At 30.4% G+C, this 21,094-nt stretch overlaps 1 protein-coding gene across 2 annotated transcripts in view; it reads left to right on the top strand.

Moving 5' to 3' along the window:
• Positions 1-21,094, top strand: part of LOC129917968 (uncharacterized) — a 262,693-nt gene that overhangs the window by 185,662 nt on the left and 55,937 nt on the right. For both annotated transcript variants that reach the window (XM_055998235.1, XM_055998234.1), the window contains exons 10-11: positions 2,393-2,534; positions 2,608-2,695. In XM_055998235.1, the coding sequence (XP_055854210.1) occupies positions 2,393-2,534; positions 2,608-2,695 (230 nt within the window). The remainder of the gene's footprint in view (positions 1-2,392; positions 2,535-2,607; positions 2,696-21,094) is intronic.

The raw sequence follows: 21,094 nt of genomic DNA, 5'->3' as shown, positions 1-21,094 counted from the left end.
ATTTTCAAAGAGAAACTTTTAACAAACAATGTTGTAAAAACAAAAAACCCAAAACAGAAACCGTATGGCTTCTAGTTGCGTTTTTTCGCATTACCTCACAAAAAACAGTGTTTTTTTTGCGTCACTTGAATAGAAACAAGCTCTTAAATTAGATAAAAATGATGAAAAATCATGGACAACACTAATTTTAGTAAAGCAGTCTTAAACTTTGACATTATTTGCACATTATAACCAATTATGGGCTACGAGCTACCATTAGGCATCACAGAAAATGCATAAATAGCAGCTAACATTGGAAATGCACTTGCACTATGAAAAATCGCGAAAGATATTGGAAAATTTACCAAATTTGTATAGAATATTTTTGAAATATCGTAAACTAGTGATTGAATAAAAAAATAAGACAGGTGAGACCCAAATCAAGAGCAGAGAAAAAAATAATTTAAAAACTAGCAGCAATTTCCTTCACTTTGCCGCTAAAATCGGTCAAAAACGTGGTGTTAGTGCGATGGTAATGTGTTGGTTTGTTCCATCATGGAAGTTATAAAAGGTGCACAGCATTTAAAAAGCCTCAAAATGCAAAATAACAACATTTTAAGTTCTACTAAGATTACAAAAAAGTTAACTATTTTATAGTCGCATTCGAACTGAAAAGTAGTGAGGTAAAGAGTGGTTTTTTAAAGGAAAACATACCAACTCAGATGGACCACTTTAATATTAGCCCTATTTCATTGGTTTATAAAAGAATAACCTTTATCGCATCGCCAATAAAGGGCACTAAAATGTGTTATAGTAATACGCTTTGTTTTTATGATGTGCAATAGCAAAATTGAAGCTTCACGCTTCAAAAACAGATGCTAACTTTTACAAAGAAATAATGGTAGAAGCTCTTGGCAGGTTTAGGAACGTGGAAGAACAACCGTCTTAGAGATTGCACAAGGATAGTTCAAGAAAAAACAACGCAATAAAAACAAAACAGATGCATTCCGGATAAAAACGAAAGTTTATTTCACTTATTCAATCCTTAAATTGTAGAAAATGTCATTTTCTTAATTTGTAAGAAGTTACCAAACACTTTTATCACTTTCTCCAATTAGGTCCACGATTGTGTACAGTAGAAGTGCATTTTCAATGTTAAGTTCTATTTATGCATTTTCTGTGGTGCCTATTGGTAGCTCGTAGCTCATAATTGGTTATAATGTGCAAATAATGTCAAAGCTTAATATTGCCTTACTATAATTAGTGTTTTCCATGATTTTTCATCATTTTTATCTAATTTAAGAGCTTGTTTCTATTCAAGTGACGCAAAAAAAACACTGTTTTTTGTGAGGTAATGCGAAAAAACGCAACTAGAAGCCATACGGTTTCTGTTTTGGGTTTTTTGTTTTTACAACATTGTTTGTTAAAAGTTCCTCTTTGAAAATGCAAAACCAAAAATCTACTAAGTTACCTCACCAAAGCGCCAATCGCTATTTTCTTAAGAAAAAATGTTGTTTCTATTCAAGTGACGCGAAGTGTAAATAATAAATAAATAAATAAAAACATAAATGCAATAAATGCATAGATGGAATTAAATAAAAAAAAATTTAATCATATTTTACCCAAAATTTCGCTAGTCTTTTCCAGCTTCTTCAATGGTTGATACCATTTACTATCATTAAAACAAATTATTAAAAAATTGGTTTTAGTACTATTTATAGTAATTAACAATTAAATGAGAAAAGTGTATTTCAATATAAATGATTTGGTCTATTGCACTCACATTTTTAATTTTAAAACAACAACTAGTCTAGATTCAAAATCATGGGTTGCGTCTGCAAAACAATTTTTTTTTATTTCGCATTTCTTTAGATTTGTGAAGCTGACTTTGTGATTAGTTTTTTTTTTTTAATAATTTCTTGAAATTTTCCTTTAAGCTCATTTTTTTCATGTATTTTTCCATTGGCAGACAGAAAGTGAATATTTAAAAATATATTTGCAATAAAGACGACCCATAAGAATACAAGCTTAAATTTTTACACTTCAATTATGATTGCATCAGAATATTTTTTTGGTAAACATATTAAGCAGACAAATTCCTAATCTTTTAGCATTAAAATAACACCTATTGTAGCTTTAAAACTAAGTAAAGGTAAAATATGTGATTTATTTTAATTGACGTTAACTTGAAACACTTCTATTAAACACTAATCACTTATACATTCTGTATGTGTTTATTTCATTATTCTCGTATATAAGAAAAATATAAACATAGCGAAAAGGATATAAAAGTAAAATGATGATTGCATCAAAAATGATAAATTGGAAAATGATATCAATCTTATGTTATAAAAATAAATCCTTTTCTGTCTGATGTAATAGTAAATCTTTTTCTTTTATTATATTTTTAAAGACAACAAGCTTCTCAACATGATCGAGTTGGTGTTCCAATATCAAGAAGAGGATACAATTGGGTGCCACAACCTCCACCACCCGAAGATAGCCCTGATGTTTCTGTAGCCCGGTTGCCCTGTGGCGAAAGATCTGATAAAATAGTAAACTATCAAATTTATTTATTTTATTTCAAAGAATTTAGTTATATATATTTTATTTAATTTTATTTTTCAGCAAATTAATACAACTTTAAGACCAATACCAAATAAAAAGAACAGCTCACCAAAACAATATGTACACGAAAAACCAAGAGATGTTGGTGGTAAGTACATAATTTTGTGATTTTATTTATTAATATGCATAGGTTAAGAAATATTTAAAAAGAATGCAAGTTCATGACATAAGTTTCAATAAGTGTTAAAAGACCTCACTTGGTCTTGTGTAGTAATAAACACGTTACAATGACCAAATTAAAAATATTTAATCTAGTACTCTACTATTTAATTAATAATTTTAAACTTGTACTTAAGAATTGTACAATTTAGCAAAGAAAAACAAACAATTCAAATATTCATTCCTTAGATTTTCTCTATTTAAATTACTGATTAATAACTCATATTGTCGTTATAAGTTAAGAAACTACGGAGTTTTTTTTTCAATAAAACATCTTATATTGTTTTGCTTGACATGTGAGTTCCCAAACACGAACAAATTCCAATAATGTACCTGCTATGTCTACTTTGCACACTGTGGCGTATACGTACCATTTAAATACTGAACTAAAATAATTGCCGAATGTAAGAATATTTTAGTTAAAATTGATTTTATTTGAAATACATGACAAAGTAATATATTTTAATTAATTGTACACATATTAACTTAGTTAAAATACATAAATACATCTTTATGGAGAATTAGGTACCTTAAACGATACACAAACATGCAAAAACAAAATTATTAAAAACAATTATTTTTGATGATTATATGTTGTATATGTGCCCATGATTATAAAAGTGGACCAAGTCACTTTTTGCATTGTTTAAAGAAAAACTTACATAATAATTTTTTTATAACGATTTAATTATATTTCTTTTATGAAATCACTAGAGGAGCAATAAAGAAGTTTAATGACTGCAATTTCGGTTTCAAATAAACTTTATCCCTTAAATTATAATTATTTTTAGATTTGATGGCATTTTTAGGAGTGACTTAGTCCACTTTCATAATTAAGGGCACATATTTTAATTTAAATCGTACAATTGTTTCGACACCATCGCGGTGTCATCTTCAGCGATCTGAATTCGATCAGTCGAATTCAGATCGCATTTGTTTTGCGTTTGACAGTCAAAAAAATATTCCAAAATGAGTTAGAAAATTTTTAATTTTAGCATTGATAGATGATAGCCTAACTGACGATTGAAAAATCAAGTCATATTTTAATTTTTATAAAAATACTAGCGGACCAGGCGAACGTTGTTGCCTTAGAGCAAAAATGGAGGAAATTAGGATAATAAATATACAATATTCGGAATTAGTATTTTGACAAAATAAACATTTCTTGATCTAATGAGAATAATCTATAACGTTTAAAGTTAAAAGATTCAAGTTAACAATCATTTATATCGGTGGTATTATGCTTCGGTGTTGCCATTTTTGTGTTAGCAGTGCGAATTTCTGAGTGGAAAAAGAATTTTGACAAAAGTTCTTTTTCAATGTTGGTACTGTAAGGTAATGCATTTTACATTTTTCAAGCATGTATCAAAATGTTGAACTTATTTAGGCTTCGATCGTAAAAAAGTGCGCAAATTGGTAACTAAATACTGAAATTAATGCATCTTTAGTTGCGACTTATAATTGGGTGTGTCTTTTAAACAAATCTGTGAAAAACTCAATATATAGTGGCAAACTATTGGCTACCAAATAAGAAAACACAAAAAAACCTACGCTATCCAAAATTTGCTAAGAATGGGCAAATAAAGGAAAAAATGCAGTAAAAGAAAACTGGCACATTTTAAGAAATTCACTTAAAATCCCAGATTGATCCATAAAAGACTGCAGTTGAAAATGCCATTCTGTCACCACACCAAAAACTTAATTAGCCAAAGAACAATTCGCAGAGAGTTTGGGGAAGACAATTTTAATATCTTTACCGGTAGATAACAATGTTTTTACCCCAAAGAAACGAATTTTAAAAAAAACTTAAGGGAAGTCAGATTGTTTTGGTTTTAGTGTCATAAGGTCCAGTGTCGTTCATGTGTCAGAAGTTCAGAATTTTTTTAAATGATGCTTCTTGCTTGTTTTATACAAAATACACATGATGGACATTGTGAATTTGGGTGGTAACATAAAATGTTTTATTTTTTTTTTGTGGATGTGTATTTTATTTGGATGCAAAATTCTTGTAGTGCCTAGTGTAAGTCTCCTATATCCTTCTCCTTGTGTTAACCTACCTCTCCACCAATTTCAACTACATCGGTTCAGCCGTTCGTCTGTTATAAAAAGAGCTAAAATTTAATAAAAATCATTCCAAAAAATAATAATAACAATTTGTTTGCACTATTCAAAATAGATTTTTGCCGAACCTTAAACCTACCTGATATGCACACCAAATTTCATAACAATCGCTCCAAAAAAAAAATTGTTGGTCCACATTATGGTTTTGTAGTTTAGGCTATAGCTTGAGACGGATTTAAGTAAACAAATGCATTTATAATAAACTAAGCTTTTTTAATTTATTTGCCTTTTTTGATTTATTTATTTTTTTTCAATGATTTTTATGTCAATTTACTGATTTATTAATCATTCGGAAATTTAAAAAAAAGTAATGTGAAGTATATTTAATTTAATAATCTCAAAATTTAGCTGAATCATAAAAATAAATAAAAACTATTGGACCGACCTAACCATTGTGTTAAAAATAGATTTTGGCCGAATCTTAGACCTATTTGATCTGATATGCACACTAAATTTAAAAGAATCATTAAAAAAAATATATGTTTGTTGGACCACCTTGGTATGACCTTTCAAACCTTCCCTGGACTTCCACAAATAATTCAAGACCAAAATTAGGAAAATCTGTCAAGCCGTTCTCGATTTTTAGCGAGACTAACGAACAGCATTTAATTTTTTTATATATAGATAATGATAAAAATTATCATTCATTTGGCATTATACATTTAAATGATCTTGACCTTACAACTGGCATTTAGATTAATAAAAAGTACATATCCTTACGACTCTTGGGTTAAAAATTGTATAGTTTATTCTCGTGTAATCTTCATTTTTTGTTAATTTCAACACAAAATAGCTTCATGAATGGTTACGAAATAAATGAAGCTGAAAAAAAATATCAGAAAAATTATTTTTCACAATTTTCGTAATTTTAAACTTTAAAAGAAAAAAATTACTAAGCCAGCAAAACAAAAATGGAAACACATGGAAAATAGTCACTTTATTTTAAACAAAAAACTTTGATTGTTTTTTTTTTCCTCAACCCTTCTAATCTTAAAAACTTTGTTTTGTATTTGTTTCAAACTACTTAAGGCTTCTGTTCACCAACCTTTAATTACAGTTTTTCTTACATTTGCCACGAAACTAGCACGAGACATTCACATCGACCTCTATGACCTTAAAGTTTCAAATTTTGCAATGCATATCCCCTTTTAATATATCAAATTCCTTCTTCATTTGCAAACTTTTAAAATATAATGTCAAAAATTCTCAAAAGTTCAAGTAGTGTCGGTAATTTTCCAATACAAAAATCTTTTTGTGATTATGTTACTATTACCATACAATAACAAATACACCAAACTGACCAATAAGTAGGTATACATTTCTCTATGGTTCTTTTTTTTGATCATAGTTAATCCGATATAGATTTTTGTTTGACATTTTATGTCTACTACACTAACATAGTCGCAATTCTTAACACAAAAAAAAGGAAAGAAAAAAATAAGCACACTTAAAAAACAAATCGTATGGAAAAAACCTGTAAAACAAAAAAAAAAAAGTTGTAATATAATCTGACAAAGCCGTAGTTGGTAAGAGCACCCTCTAAGAAGCATCAGCACAACTGCCACTTAACACCAAGTTAAAAGAAAAAAAAAAATACAAAATCGAATGTTTTGGGGGTAATTGTAACACTAAACACCTCCCCAAAACATAACCCATACTTATAGTTCCCTACATAACATTCTCGTATCGTATATAATATTATTTTCTTTAAGACAACAGAACAGAGTTAAAAGAAACAATGATAATAGAACTAAGAAGAAGAATAAATTGAACAAAATCGAATCGGAAAGTATAACATAAAGTTTAAGGAAGAAGGTAAAAACTGAGACAGAAAGAAAAAACAACCAAAATCATGGAATAGTCTTGGTTTCTTGTGTTGTTGTTTTTTTTTTTTTTTCGTTTTAAGAGTCATACATAAGTAATAGAAAAGGTCTTATGCGAGCTTAAGGATATCCACTTACTAATGCCTGCCTAATAAAACGGAAGAAAAAAATAAATAAACAAGTAGATATAAACCGGCAAGCATTTCCCTTAGGAAGAGCTGTATTCCTTTTTTTTTATGAAACCTTTTTTTCTTGTTTACAAAGGTGAATTTTTCAAGACAGTGAAGAAATAATTTATTTCATCGCTTTTTCACCAAAAAAAAGCCAATGAATTCCACAGAAATAGTTCTTAAGGCAACAGAACACCATGTTTTTTTTTTTAAATATTAACCCTTCAACACTCAAACAATTCCTTTTTTGACTTTGCCCGTCTGTACGTGACGGTGTTAATGTTCTTAGAAATTAAATTATAGCTTTGGCAAATACAATCTTTGAGACAGTCTTTAAGTTTGAACAGTTACAAGGAAAGTTTGACTGAACGTTACGGCCTTTGTTGACTTTGGCTGTCTGTACGTGACGTTGTTTATATTATTAGTAAATAAATTATGGCTCTGAAAAATATAATCTATAGGAATAGGTTTTTCTGAACTTGACGGCCTTTTTGGTTCTCCCTGTCTGTACGTGACATTTGTATTTAATGACGATAAATCATCACAACCTATAGCAGTTACTTCATAAGAAATAGTCTAGAAATTTAAACAGTTTTAAGGCAACTGTGTCTTGATGTCTTGGCAGATTGGTTGTACGTGACGGCAGAATCCAGTAAATGTGATTTTTTAAAATTTTTGATAAGAAATCTTTATGTTCTTTTGATGCAGAAGTCAGAGAATTCTACATTTTTCTAGCTAAATTTTATTTTTCCTTATTTTGGATCGCAACTTTAATAATAAATAATAATCTTATTCAATTTTGAGCTTAAAAGTTAAAGAAGGGTGTCTGAACCGAGATCACTGATTTTTTATTCCTCTGATCTTTCTTTACCACGGCTTTGAACATCTAAAGAAATTCTTATTTTTTTACGGATCTCTTTAAATTTCCTTTTAACATTTTACTTCTTGAAATTCGTTTCGTCTTATTCTTCATGTTTGCTTGTTCATCTTTATTTTGCCGTTTATCCCTAAGGGAAAGGATTTTCGAATTGAATTGCTTTACCTTCCTTTTTTTTTACTATTACTACCAAGAAAACCGAAAAAAAAAAAAACAAATTTCCACCATCCCTTGTTTCGTTTCATTTTACCAAAAGTATGGCTGACTGACTGCCAAATATTTGTGTGCTTGCCAATCCCTTTGCTCATCCCTTTTTCAACTCACACATTACGCTTGACAGGAGAAGTATTCATAAAACCACTGAGTTTACGCTTATTTTACCCAAAGCAATCTTGGGTTATCCTGTCTTGCATAAGACTGAATTTCAAACCAAAACCAACCGACCCAACAATCTTCTACTACCCTTTCTTGATTCTTATATCAACCAACCTCCTCCTCCTCCCCTCTTACCAATGAGAATAATATAATAGTTATGTGTATTATCCTTCTTATTGGCACACTCGTGTCGTGAAAAAATCGACATTTTCTTGAGCGTTTTGTTGTCGAAGTTGTCGTCGTCGACGTCGTCGATGTAGTCGGTCGTCTTCATTGACGATGACGACGATGTCGAAGTCGGTCGTGGTCGTATATAGTCCTTTTTTTTCTCCTGTCCTGTCTTCACTTTTAAACATGGATTTTCTTTATGTTACTTTTTGGAGGCATAAATTTCCAAATCGATGGAGATGAAATAATTTTTCTTCGTTCCTTTTTTTTTTGTTTTTGCTTTGCTTTTTGAATTCCATGAAAGAGGGTTATCCTTTAGTCCTCTGGTAAGGCTTAAGGAATTATTTGAAAGGCTGCTCGGTTCGATTGATAGTGATAAAAATTGCTGTTGCATACAATTTTTTTTTTTTTATTTTTCTTATTATACTCAACTTTCTTTTTTTTTTCTTGGTTTTTGTTGAAGGGTTTCTTTAGGAAAAAAAAAAGGTTAAAGTTTGAAGAGGGATATGGTTTTTATAAGAAAAGACTGAACAGTAAAGAATGTTACTGGCATCAATAACTTAACCATAAATTTTAAATTTAAAGTTATTTTATATTTATTTTTCTTTCTTTGTTGATGGATATAACGAAAAATAAATAACAAAAAAAAAACCTTTTAAGATTAGGGGAGTGATGGGTAAAATGTTTGTGCTAGGAAAAAACTCTTTAAACTGATTGGTTAGTTGGATTTCCAATTGATAGCTGCACTTTTGTCATTTAGTGACGTAGTAGTCTGTCAATTTGCCCGGGTCGAGGGTATAGACTCTGATTTACCAGTTTAGAAATTTATCAATTTTGGTTGAGGTTAACCAGTTTAAGTAGAGATCTACCAGTTTGACTGTTCAGTTTCAGATAAAATTTATGCGATTCGCCGGAAATGTACCAATTTTTGTTTAGATTTAAAAGATTCAATTGAAATCTGTCATTTTTTTTTTTGTCGGGATTTGCCACTTCAGATGAGACAATATATATATTGTTTTATTGTAGCAAAATTTACATTATTTTTTCTTAAAACTATATTGCACAATTTACAGAGATTGGTATATAAGCTACCTAACTGCTGCCAAGTTTAATTTATTTGAACAAGTTAGTGATTTATTTAATTATGTTTGAAGGAAAAGCTACTTGTAAAAACCTTCATTAAAGAGAAAAAAAAATAATAATAAATACAAAAGAAGTTATAATTAAAATAGTAATACAAAAAAAAAGGATACTAAAGATAGGAAAATTTGTTAAAGATGGAGAAGGGGTGGCTTAAATTTCAAGACCAACAATGAGTTTTCAAAATTAACTTTTACATGTATATAAACTAAGATTATCAGTCTTAAAGGAGTTATAACTAAACGTAGATGAATAAATAAACAAACGCATGAATAAATAAATAAATAAATAATAGATAACAAACGAATAAATAGAAAAACAAAAAAAAAACAATGAATAAATCAATAAATAAATTAAAGAACAAACAAAAAACAAAAATATGAATATGTAAATAAATATATAAATAAATAAATTAATAAATGAATAAATAAATAAATAAATAAATAAATAAATAAATAAATAAATAAATAAATAAATAAATAAATAAATAAATAAATAAATAAATAAATAAATAAATAAATAAATAAATAAATAAATAAATAAATAAATAAATAAATAAATAAATAAATAAATAAATAAATAAATAAATGAATAAATAAATAAATAAATAAATAAATAAATAAATAAATAAATAAATAAATAAATAATAAATAAATAAATAATTAAATAAATGATTAAATAAATAGATTAAAAAATAAATAAAGAAATCAGTCAGTAGATAAATAGTAATTAATAAGAATATGATAAGTAAATAAATAAATATTTAAAGAATTAATTTGCAATTTAAAAAAGAAAATGCATATTGTAAACAAAAAACAAAAAGTATCATTTTAGTAAGTTAAATTTGAAATCAGAACATTGTCAGACATAACGCATGACAAATTATAGCGTTCTTTAAGATTTAAGATTCTGTTGGAGACATATTCAACATTTACTAACGCGTGCAGTTCAGAAGTTGAAAAACACCAAGGAAGGTTTAGCATCATTTTTAAAAGTTTATTTTGCATGATTTGGAGCCTTTTAATATGGCTTGTAGCACAACTTCCCCAAGCAGGTGATCCGTAAAACATGATCGCTTGAAATATAACTTTGAAAATTATAAGTTTGTTTTCTTCACTTAACTTTGATTTCCTGTTAATAAATGGATAGAGTATTTTGATTGTTATATTAAGTTTTCTTATAATTTCTTGAACATGAAGACCAAACGTTAGTTTTTTATCTAAATGAACCCCAAGATACTTTACATTTGATTTCCAATCAGTCGGTACGCTGTTGATAATGAGCGAATTACTAGGTAAGAAACAGGGTTTTCTTTTTCGAGTAAAAAAGATTGCCTGAGTCTTAGAAGCATTTATTTTAACTTTCCAACTGTTGAAATATTCTTCCAGGATATTTAAAGCAGATTGCAAATTGGTTCCAATAGTAGAACCAATTGAATCCGAAGAAAAGATACACGTATCATCAGCAAATATAGCTTTTTCGCAATTTTGCAATTGGGGAAAATCTGACGTAAAAACTGAATACAATATTGGGCCAAGAACAGATCCCTGGGGAACACCCGCAGAACTTACAAAATCATCGGAACAACAACCATTGACAAACACGACAAAACTTCTCACAGCCAAAAAAGACTTCACCATTTTAATCAAGTACATAGGAAAATTAAACATTAGAAGTTTGTGTAAAAGCCCTTCATGCCAGACAGTATCGAATGCCTTTTCAACGTCTAGCAACACCATACCTGTACTTTTTCCTTCTACAAAATTGTTTTTAATGTGTTGAGTAATGCGATGAATTTGTTGCACAGTACTGTGATGTGAACGAAAGCCAAATTGTTCCAAGGGCAAAATATTATTTGAGCTTATATGCTCCGTGAGTTTATATTTGATTATTTTTTCGAAGCATTTACTTATGGAACTTAGCAAACTAATTGGCCTATAACTAGTAGGTAGAATAGCAGATTTTCCTGGTTTTAGAATCGGAATAACTTTTGCCTTTTTCCATTCGTCGGGAAAGTAACCTAACTTAAAACAAGAATTGAATAAGTTTTGTAGGAACTTCTTTCCTGACCTCGGAAGGTTTTTCAAATAAAGATTTTTGATGTTGTCAAATCCAGCAGACTTTCGAGTCTTTAAACAAAAGAATGCATTTTCCACATCTTCGATGGTAACATAAACTCGATCGTCATTTTCATAGTCTAAACTTGAATTAATTGTATTTATAGAACTAGATACTTGAGTTTCCACGCTACTATTGGGCCTTAAACTTCTACAATTAATATGATTATCGGTGAAAGTTTTTGCCAAGATATTTGCCTTTTCCACAGTTGAAATTGTTACTAAACCATTTTCAAGTTTTAGCGAAGGCAAATGAAACTTAGGTTTTTTTATGACCTTGACAATGTTCCAAAAAGGCTTGCTACCTTTTTCAAGCCCTTTTAATTTATTGTTCCATTCATTGTTCCTAAAACTCGCAATTCTATCTTTAATTACGTTTGTCAAAATTTTCATTTCAGCTAAATAGAAATTGTTTCTTGTTCTAATCCACCTTGTTCTATAACTATTTCTTATTTTAATAAGCTGAACTAAGTTTGATGGTAGAGCATTCGTACTGTTAATTTTGATTTCTTTCAAAGGAACGGATTGTTCTACACTTTCGGTAATAGCTTCAGTAAAAGAAGAAACATTAGAATCGATGTCTGACTTGTTTATTGTATTTGTGTTTAATGGAGGAATATTTCTTAATCTTGCTCGGATTTGATTCCTAAATGTAGCCCAATTTGCTTTTTTGAAATCCAACACTTCATTTCTGTTTTCATTAGGGCGGGAAAAAGTACTTATACACACAGGAAGGTGATCGGAACTTAATTCGTTCAAAACCATAGGTTGATTAAAAAGACCAGGCATGTTAGTCAAAAAGATGTCTAATGTAGAGGGGGTTGCACGATTATTTGCAGGGTGATACGTTGGATGTGGAGGAAATAGTATGTCAAAACGGTGGGTGGTATTAAGATTTGCAAGTATATTACCCCATGAATTTGCTCTTAAACATCCCCAATTTCTGTGTCTGCAATGATGAGACAATTGTTTCTGGCTATATGAATAAAGATAAGAAGTTGCATGGCTTTCAAAAGTCTTTAACTGAACGTATAAATCTTGTTCGGCGTAAAACTAAATTGTATGAAACTTTTTACACATTCGTATTTAAAAAAAATTAAGTCACTGAAATCACAAATATAAACTCAATAGCAGTGAAATGAGATTTTGAACTCCGAACTTGAAATCATGTAGGTACAATTTACTTGGTACATTCCTATGTATTCACTTTGGAACTTTTCACTTTTACTTTTTGCTTTACAAATTTGGGTGAAATTTACAAAATAGAGAAATTTACCGAATTCAGCTGAGATTTATAAAATTCATCAAATTCAGCTGAGATTTATCAAATTCATAGCGAAGAAAAAATAATAAAAATTATCAAATTCTGCTAAGATTTTCCAAGTTCAGCTAAAATTTATCTAATTCAGCTAAGATTTTCCAAGTTCAGCCGAGGTTTATTAAATTCAGCTGAGATATATCAAATTCATCTGAGATTTACCAAATTCAGCTGATATACATATTAAATTCAGCTTAGATTTATCAAATTCAGCTAAATACATATATCAGATTCAGCTAAGAATTACCAAATTCAGCTGAGATTTATCAAATTCAACTGAGATTTATCAAATTCAAATGAGATTTACCAGTTTTGGTTAAAATTTACAAGTTTCGGATAAATGTTAACAAATTCTGCTGATGCACAAGATATAATCCAATTTTTATGTGATATGATACAATTTCGTTTGTGATGTACCAGGTTCATTTATTTTTACCAGTTGGAACTATGATTTCCCACATTTGCCAAGGGTTTAACAGCTACAGTTGATATTTAATCAATTCACCGTAATTCCACCAGTTACCAATTTCTTTTGAACTAGGAAATTAGGGTTTAACTGAGAAAAAAAAACTTACAAATTTACCACTTCTGGGCCTATTTTTCCAATTCTAGCTAAAAAAAAAAAAAAACAGAATTTGTAGATAAATGAAGAAACAATCCATGAACCATTATCAGTTAATGAAATTCTAACCATTACAAAAAAAAACACCCTGTTAAAATGTATCATAAAATTATTTAATGTTATGGCTACCCATTTTTGTTTATTAACAATCTCGTAATATACTTTCAATAATAACAGTCTTCACCAATATAGCCAAGCTTGTCATTAAATTTATCATTCATTTAAGAACTATTAAGTTCCTCATTCAAAAAACCCTCAAATAAAAATAAAATCAAATAATAAAGATACCAATGTTTTCATAAAAACTATAAATTCTACAAAAACAACAACAACAAAAACTCTAACCCAAATAATAAAACCTTATTTGATATTCAGACTTCAAGTCTACTTAGTATTAAATAAATATAAAGAAAACAACAAACAACCAGTCGTCAAATATTTTATCACACTGCTGATATCCTTGTTGTAAATACACACACTCATATACATACATAATATAATACTCTCTAAACACTTCAAATAAAATTGCAATTTAACTGTTTACCATTTATATACTAATCTAAATCTTCATCATCCGATAATCGTTAAACAAAAAAAAAAAAGTCGAGGAACCATTTCCTCCAACTAGCTTAAATGCCAAAAAAATCCCTCTTTCCATCCTATCATCACTACCACCACTCCCACCATTACCACTTACACACAGTCAAGAGAAGAGAGTGCCAAACAACAAAAACGCAAACAAAAATTTGTAATTCAAAGTAGCAGCAACTACTAAAACTGATTCGTATCTTTCCTTCTTATAATCCTCCTATAACTCAATATAATTTATGAGATAATCATAAAAAGTTTAGCAACTTTTTACAACCCTCTACCGCAGAAAGTGGAGTAGGAGAAGGAAGAAGAGTGTTTGCAAAAGTCCATCTCCATCTCTCTTTTATATCGCACACGGCTAACAAACCACCCACCCTAATGGTATTCTCTCTCTGTCTCTCATCCCTTAGAATACTTAATTTCACTTCAACTATAACCATCGTCAAACCAACCATCTAGAGACAAAAACACCATTCTCAGCAAAATCCTTAAAAACTCGTCCAAAACCAACTTTATTTTTATATATAGCAGAAAAAATACTTAAAATGAAATGAATGAAAGCAAAACAAAAAAAAAAATAAACGAAAAAGAAATAAAATAAGGAAAACAGAAAAATTACACTCAAAATTCTTCCGCTCAGAGCGCAATCCCCTAAAAATCCTCTTCTTCTTTTCCAACTTCATCTCTACAAGTGACTGGGTTGCCAAAGTGATAACAGTTTTAACTCTACCCAATTTGCCATAAATCTACAAGTTTCTCTCGAAAACTTGCAGTTTCCCTGTTTTGGTATAGCGATTTCAGATTCAGCTGATATTAGTTTTAGAAGATACAAATCTATCCGCAATTCGCCGAAAATTAAACAATATTGGTTAAAGCTTACCAATTCTCTAGAAATCTAACAGTTTCGGCTGAATCTTATCAGCTGAAATTTGCTAGTTTTCAGCTGTAATTTAGCAGATTGGCCATAGATTTACAAGGTTCAGCTGATGTTTCACCATTAATCTTGGAGTTTTTGCTAAGAATTACATATCTCTAAAAATCTACCAGTTTTACCAGTTTTATACGAGTTTCGGGTGAGATTTACCAAATTCAGCTTACATTTTCCATAATATGATCCACTAGCTTCGCCAGAAATTCATCAGTTTCAGCTGATATTTTACTGATTCGTCAAAAATTTGGGAGCATTCCGTAAGATTTATAAATTTCTGAAGAAATCTGACACTTAACATTTTTGACTGATATTTACAAAATTTAGATGATATGTGCCAAATGAAAATATACCAATGTTTTTTAAGTTTTAGCAGTTTCAGTTGACGTGTACCCGTTGCAGTCCTGATCCACCAGATTCGCCAGAGATTTTACTTATTGACAGTTTCAGATGAAATGTGCTAGTTTTGAACTGATATTAATCACATTCAGCTGAAATTTACTGAACTTACCAGTTCCAACCGAATTATAGTAGTTTTGGTTGTTTGGTTTGCTGAAAATTCATCATTTTCAGCTGATATAAACGCAATTCACGGTTAATTTCCTGGTTTCGGTTGAGATTTGCCAATTTCAAGCTAATAATGGATTACCTATTTATTTATTTATTATGAGTCCTTGAATTAGATGGGAAGCTATGCTCAATTTTTATAACAGTAAGCATACTGCTACCCGTCATTCAAACTAAGCGTTCATAGATCCACCGTGAATCTGTTTTTGAAAAGGATGCTCCTTTTTTTCCATTCATAGCTGGGGCTAGAACTCAAAACCTAAAGTGATGTAGGTGGATGTGCCCAAGCCAATGCAGTCAAACTAGTTTTGCCTTCTTTAAACTACTACATTCATCCAAGGAGTTAAAAACCCATTTGTTCTGTCAAAACCGAAAAAGTTAGGGGTTTCGTGGTTGATTCTTCGTCTGATCTCCGTTATAGTATAGGTCACAAGGAGATGAACTATTTGGCTGCCTCGAAATCTGTTGGTTTCAAAGGAATCTGAACCCTAGTTACTAGTTTCTTCATTTGTGAGCGGGAGCATGGTGAAATGTTTTTCACGGAAGCCTAATTGCATGTCTGCGATAATATTGTTTCCGCGGCTAGACTTCTTCAGCTTCCTGAGTATCAGCTCTTCCATTGAATCTTACTTAGGTTGCTGAGAAAAAAAGCTGGCCTATAACTGTAGAACATGTTTTCTAATTTTGTAAGGAGTAGTACAAATGCCACTGAAGTTGTATAATCTACCCGGTCTAATTTATTTGACTTAGTCTAGCCAATTATTTTGCTATCACTTCAGGTTGCAAACTGGATCAATTAATGAATTAGTATTGCTGAAATATCGCCAACAGTGTTTTTTGGTTGGAAAACAGGATCTTCAAAGTTTTGGTAACTTCAGTCCAATAATTCAGTTGATCTTTTTGACTTTTATGAAATTTAATAAATTTAACAAATTATCGCTCAATATTCTCCTGTTTCCTGTCAACAGGAACTTGAAACATCCAGTCTTCTATAGCTCTTTCGCCGGTCTTGTCAATTTTATCATTTTAACCCATCACTATTTCGAAAAACTTTCGTCCCGATTGTAGAACCAACTTGGCTTTTTTTCATCACCTCCGGGTCTAGTTTTGATTTTATTTGTCTTTGCGAATTCCTTTTACCCCTGGCTCGATACTCTTCTTCGTAATCCTGAACCTGAAAGGCGTTGGCATCTTCTATGAAAGGCTAATGCACACAGGAGAATTTCTTTCTTAAACGCTCAGTTTAGACTCTGTCGACTTTAGATCTTCTGGAAAGTTTCAAAGTCTGCAATTATTTTATTCAGACCAAGCTAACAATTTTCAGCAACAAGTACATATATTTTCAGTCAATATACTTAATAAACTTTATTCAACGCAAGGTGTTCGCATTCCAGATTTGGGATGTGTCGATTTGGTTGTAAACAAGCACGTATTGGTATTTTTGGTTCCTAGAAGGATCATGCCTTGGAAACCTCTAACCTAGGTGGAAAGTTTACGATCATCAAATTCGGTTGTTAGTTTAAAATTTTCAAGATTTTCGGACACAACAAAGCTTCTTGAATGAAAAAGTCCAGTATCTTGATACTTCAGACACAGTGTAAGACGCCAATTTTTGAAAAGGAAAATTCAGTAAACTTTTTGATACATCGTTAATTACATTTCTTGACATTTTTAACAATGCTCCTTTCGACACTCGAAGTCGAATAATTGGGCCAAGTCAAAAATTAGAAATAATGAGTTTTGAGAACGGTCTTCCTCTACAGAATCGACATGGTTACTATATCATGAAATATTTTATAATTTTTGATAATGACAAGCCCAAAAAGCGGTCTTGAGATTTTTACGACAAAAATTTAAAATTTTCAACGGCAACCCTGTCAAAATCCAAATGGGGTGTTAAAATGGAGAGTACCCCAAAAGTACGTACACCGAAATAAAATTAATTGTATGTGTGTGTGAGTGTTTTTTTTTTTTTGTGGGGGGGTTATTAGGAGTGGTTGTTAAACCACTCCGCACCACAGAAAAATGTTAAAAGAGCTAAAGGCTCAGCATCTAACGCCCCCTCAGGAAACATTAACACCCCCACACTCTTGGAAAAACATCATCTAATGAGGTGATTTGCTTTATATTTGAATGAATGAATTGAATAAATGAATGAATGAGTAAGTGGTTGAATAATGGGGCGTCGTCGTTGTCGCTGTCGTCGTCGACGTTCTAGTCGCTTGCCGCGTTGTCGGCCGTCAACGTTCTTATTTTTTTGTGAAAAGAACGAGAGGACGAAAAACGTTGGACTTGGAAGTGGTGTTTCGCAACCAAATAAAACCGAACCAAATAAAGTTAAGTGAAGTGAAGTTGAACAGGATCACACACCAGTGTGATGTGGTGATGCCATGCCATATAGCACAGTTTGTGGAGGTGGTGGTGATGGTTATTATTTATATTTGTACTTTTGTAGCCCTTTTTTGACAGCAGCATTCAGCCTGTACTTATACTCTTACGACGAAATCAAACAAAAAGTTAACTCAACTATGCAATGAGTGGTTATTTGAGTGTGTTTAGATTTATAGGTTATGGTTGTGGGGTTGGGTTAAGTAGTAGGTATATTTTGTTCGATTTCGATGTGCGTGAGGGATCGATGATGGATGGATAGAGTTTATTTGCTTTAAACAAAAAAAGAAGGAAAATGGGAAATCTCTAGGGAAGAAGGGTTTGTGGATTGGATGGAATTTGGTTTATTTTATGTTCGGTGAATTGAATAAGATTTTCGCATATAAATTGGCTTTTAGTAGATACACGAGTTAGCTATAAGCTTAGTAGGTTTATTGGAGTGGTGCTCTTTTGTGGGCAAAGCATTGTGTTTTTTTTTGGGGAATTTATGTTGTATAAGCATTTTGCAGCATTGATTAGGGTGTATTTAAGTGTATTTTATCATGCTTTTTTGTTTGTTTTGTGATTTTATTAAGGAATTAAGTCTACCCCCGAAGAAATATGTTATCAGTCAATTGAATTTTATAAGAAGGAAATGTCTTAGGAAATGAGATGTTCTTTATTGAAAGAAAACTTCTGCGGAAAGAATATTCTTTATCCGAAATTTAACGAAAGGAATGTTTTTTGTCCGAAATTTAACGAAAGGGGTATTCTTTATCCGAAATTTAACAAAGAGAATAGCTTTTCTTCGCCCGAAACTCAACGAAAGGAACATTCTTCATCCGAAATCTAACCGAAAGAATATTCTTCATCCGAAATTTTAAACAAGGAATATTCTTTGTCCGAAATTTAACGAAAAAAATATTTTTCGTCCGAAATTAAAAAAAAAATTTAACGAAAAGAATATTCTTCGTCCGAAATTAAGCGAAAAAAATAGGTATTCTTCGTCTTCTTCTAGTAAATTTTCCAATTAAAAACCGAAAGCAAACTAATCTTATCCTCTCTAACACTAACTTTTAATCAAACTGCTTTGCTAGTTTAATTACGTCTTGGTGTCTACAATCTTAGAAAATTGTCGCCTCTGAGTATAGATGGTAAATTCTCTCTCTCTATCTTTTTTATTCACATTGCTCCACTTAATCCTTTTTAACCATAAATTAATTTATCTGCAAACTATTTTATATCACAGACAAAAACAACAACAACAACTACTAACCCAACTATATCCTTAGAGAGTTAAAAGATGAAGAAATAATGACCTCCCGAGTTTGGTTATTCTCTTTGTGTTTAAACAACTAAAAAGATAAAAAAGAAAGAGAGTAAAAGAAAAGAAAAATCTTAACTAAAGACGATTAAAGAAAAGGAGTACAAAAAAAAATAAAAAAAAGAATATAGACAACAAGAAACAAAAAAAATCGCAAAATAAATGCACAGCATTAAAAAACAACAATCACACCCCTCTACCTTATATCTATACACCTCCACCGCCACCCACCCCTTTGGGTAAAGGGGTGTCAGTATCGTTGTCGTCGTTCGTAGTCATCATAAAGAACAAAACAAGACGAAACAAAAAAAAAAAAAAACTTTGTGTTTGGTTTTAAGAGGTGTTTTTATGAGCCATAAAAAAGAAAAGCTAATAAAAAATCTCTGAAGAAAACTTTTACGACATTTTGTACTTTTATCCTCATCCGCCCATACTTTTATTCCTTACCATCTTGCATCATACAGAGAGTAAAATAGATATAAAATACACTACCTACTCGCTCGCTTGATGGTAAAATGACAGATGGTAAAAAAAACAATATAAGAGTAAAAGAGTAAAATAACCTCTGAGCTTAGACCTAAGCTATAAACGCAAGCGATTTATGAAATAACAAACTATGGATTGATTTGATGAAAATCGTGGCAAAACTTGAGAAATGGCGTATGCTTGGAATTAAATAACAATAACTAAAAATTTTAATATACATTTATATTGATTTTGCAGAATTCTGACGTAATTTTGACGGTTTTTGACGTTTTCAATATTTTGTCGAACAATTTCTTTTTTTTTTAGTTCAAACTTAACAACTGTTTAAAAAGTAGGTACAACACAAACTCTTAATTTCCTCTTCCTAAAAGTTCTGATTTTGTGCAAGCAAAATAGCCAAACAGATCCACTGTTTCTCGAACAGACAACCAAAGTAGATAATACAAGACAAAAAGTTTAAAAACTATAAAAGAAATTATTCCAGTTTTTTTTTTTTATTCTGTTGTGTCTTCTTCTATTGATGTTTTTTTGCTATAGAAAGGAATTTCATTAAGGGTCTTACTAAAAATACGCCATATTGCATTTTAAGTTGTGAGCCAGTTTTAAGGACATAAAATAAAACTTACATCAAAAGAATACAAAAAAAAAGAAGTTATTTCCGTAGTTCAACAAAAAAAAAGAACCTCACAAAAGTGTCTAGCAGAAGTAATGTTTTTTGTTTTATTTGTTCGTTTTGTATTTTATTTCATTTTTCAAAAGTTCAGTCTTTTGCCTTCACATCGATTTAACCCTTGAAATAAAAATAAAAAAAAAAAAAAACTTATGCAAAAGTCCTTATGCTCCTCGAGATGACGACATTTTAATATGAGTATTCAATCCGCACACTCCATATTTCCCAACATACATTCACACACACAATACCTACAGATATCTCCTTCGATCTTTTTTCTCTCTTAAAAACTCATAAATATGTGCGCTCGCATATTACTTGCAATTGAATGAGTTTCAAAAACTTTAAGGCTTAAATGGTGATTCGGTTGGATGAGTACCTACTTATCTTTTTATTGGGCTTTTGTCGTATAATGCGGTTGGTAACTTTTTATACATATATAATATACAAAATGTATAGATAGGTAGATTTTATGTTGATTATTATTTATTCTTTTGAGAGAGGAAGGGAGTCTATTTTTGGTTGATTGGGTTTTGTAGTTGAAGCGTGTGTCAGTTTTTTTTTTTTTTTTTTTTTTAATACAGGATATAGATTGTGGCAAAAAATTGACACAATGCGTAGTTTTTGGATTTTTAATAGGTTGTTAGATACTATTGTTCACAAA

This window comes from Episyrphus balteatus, chromosome 4, assembly GCF_945859705.1.
Source record: "Episyrphus balteatus chromosome 4, idEpiBalt1.1, whole genome shotgun sequence".
Lineage (NCBI taxonomy): Eukaryota > Metazoa > Arthropoda > Insecta > Diptera > Syrphidae > Episyrphus > Episyrphus balteatus.
The sequence above is the reverse complement of the archived record's forward strand: the minus strand, read 5'-3'. Positions and strand labels throughout refer to the sequence as shown.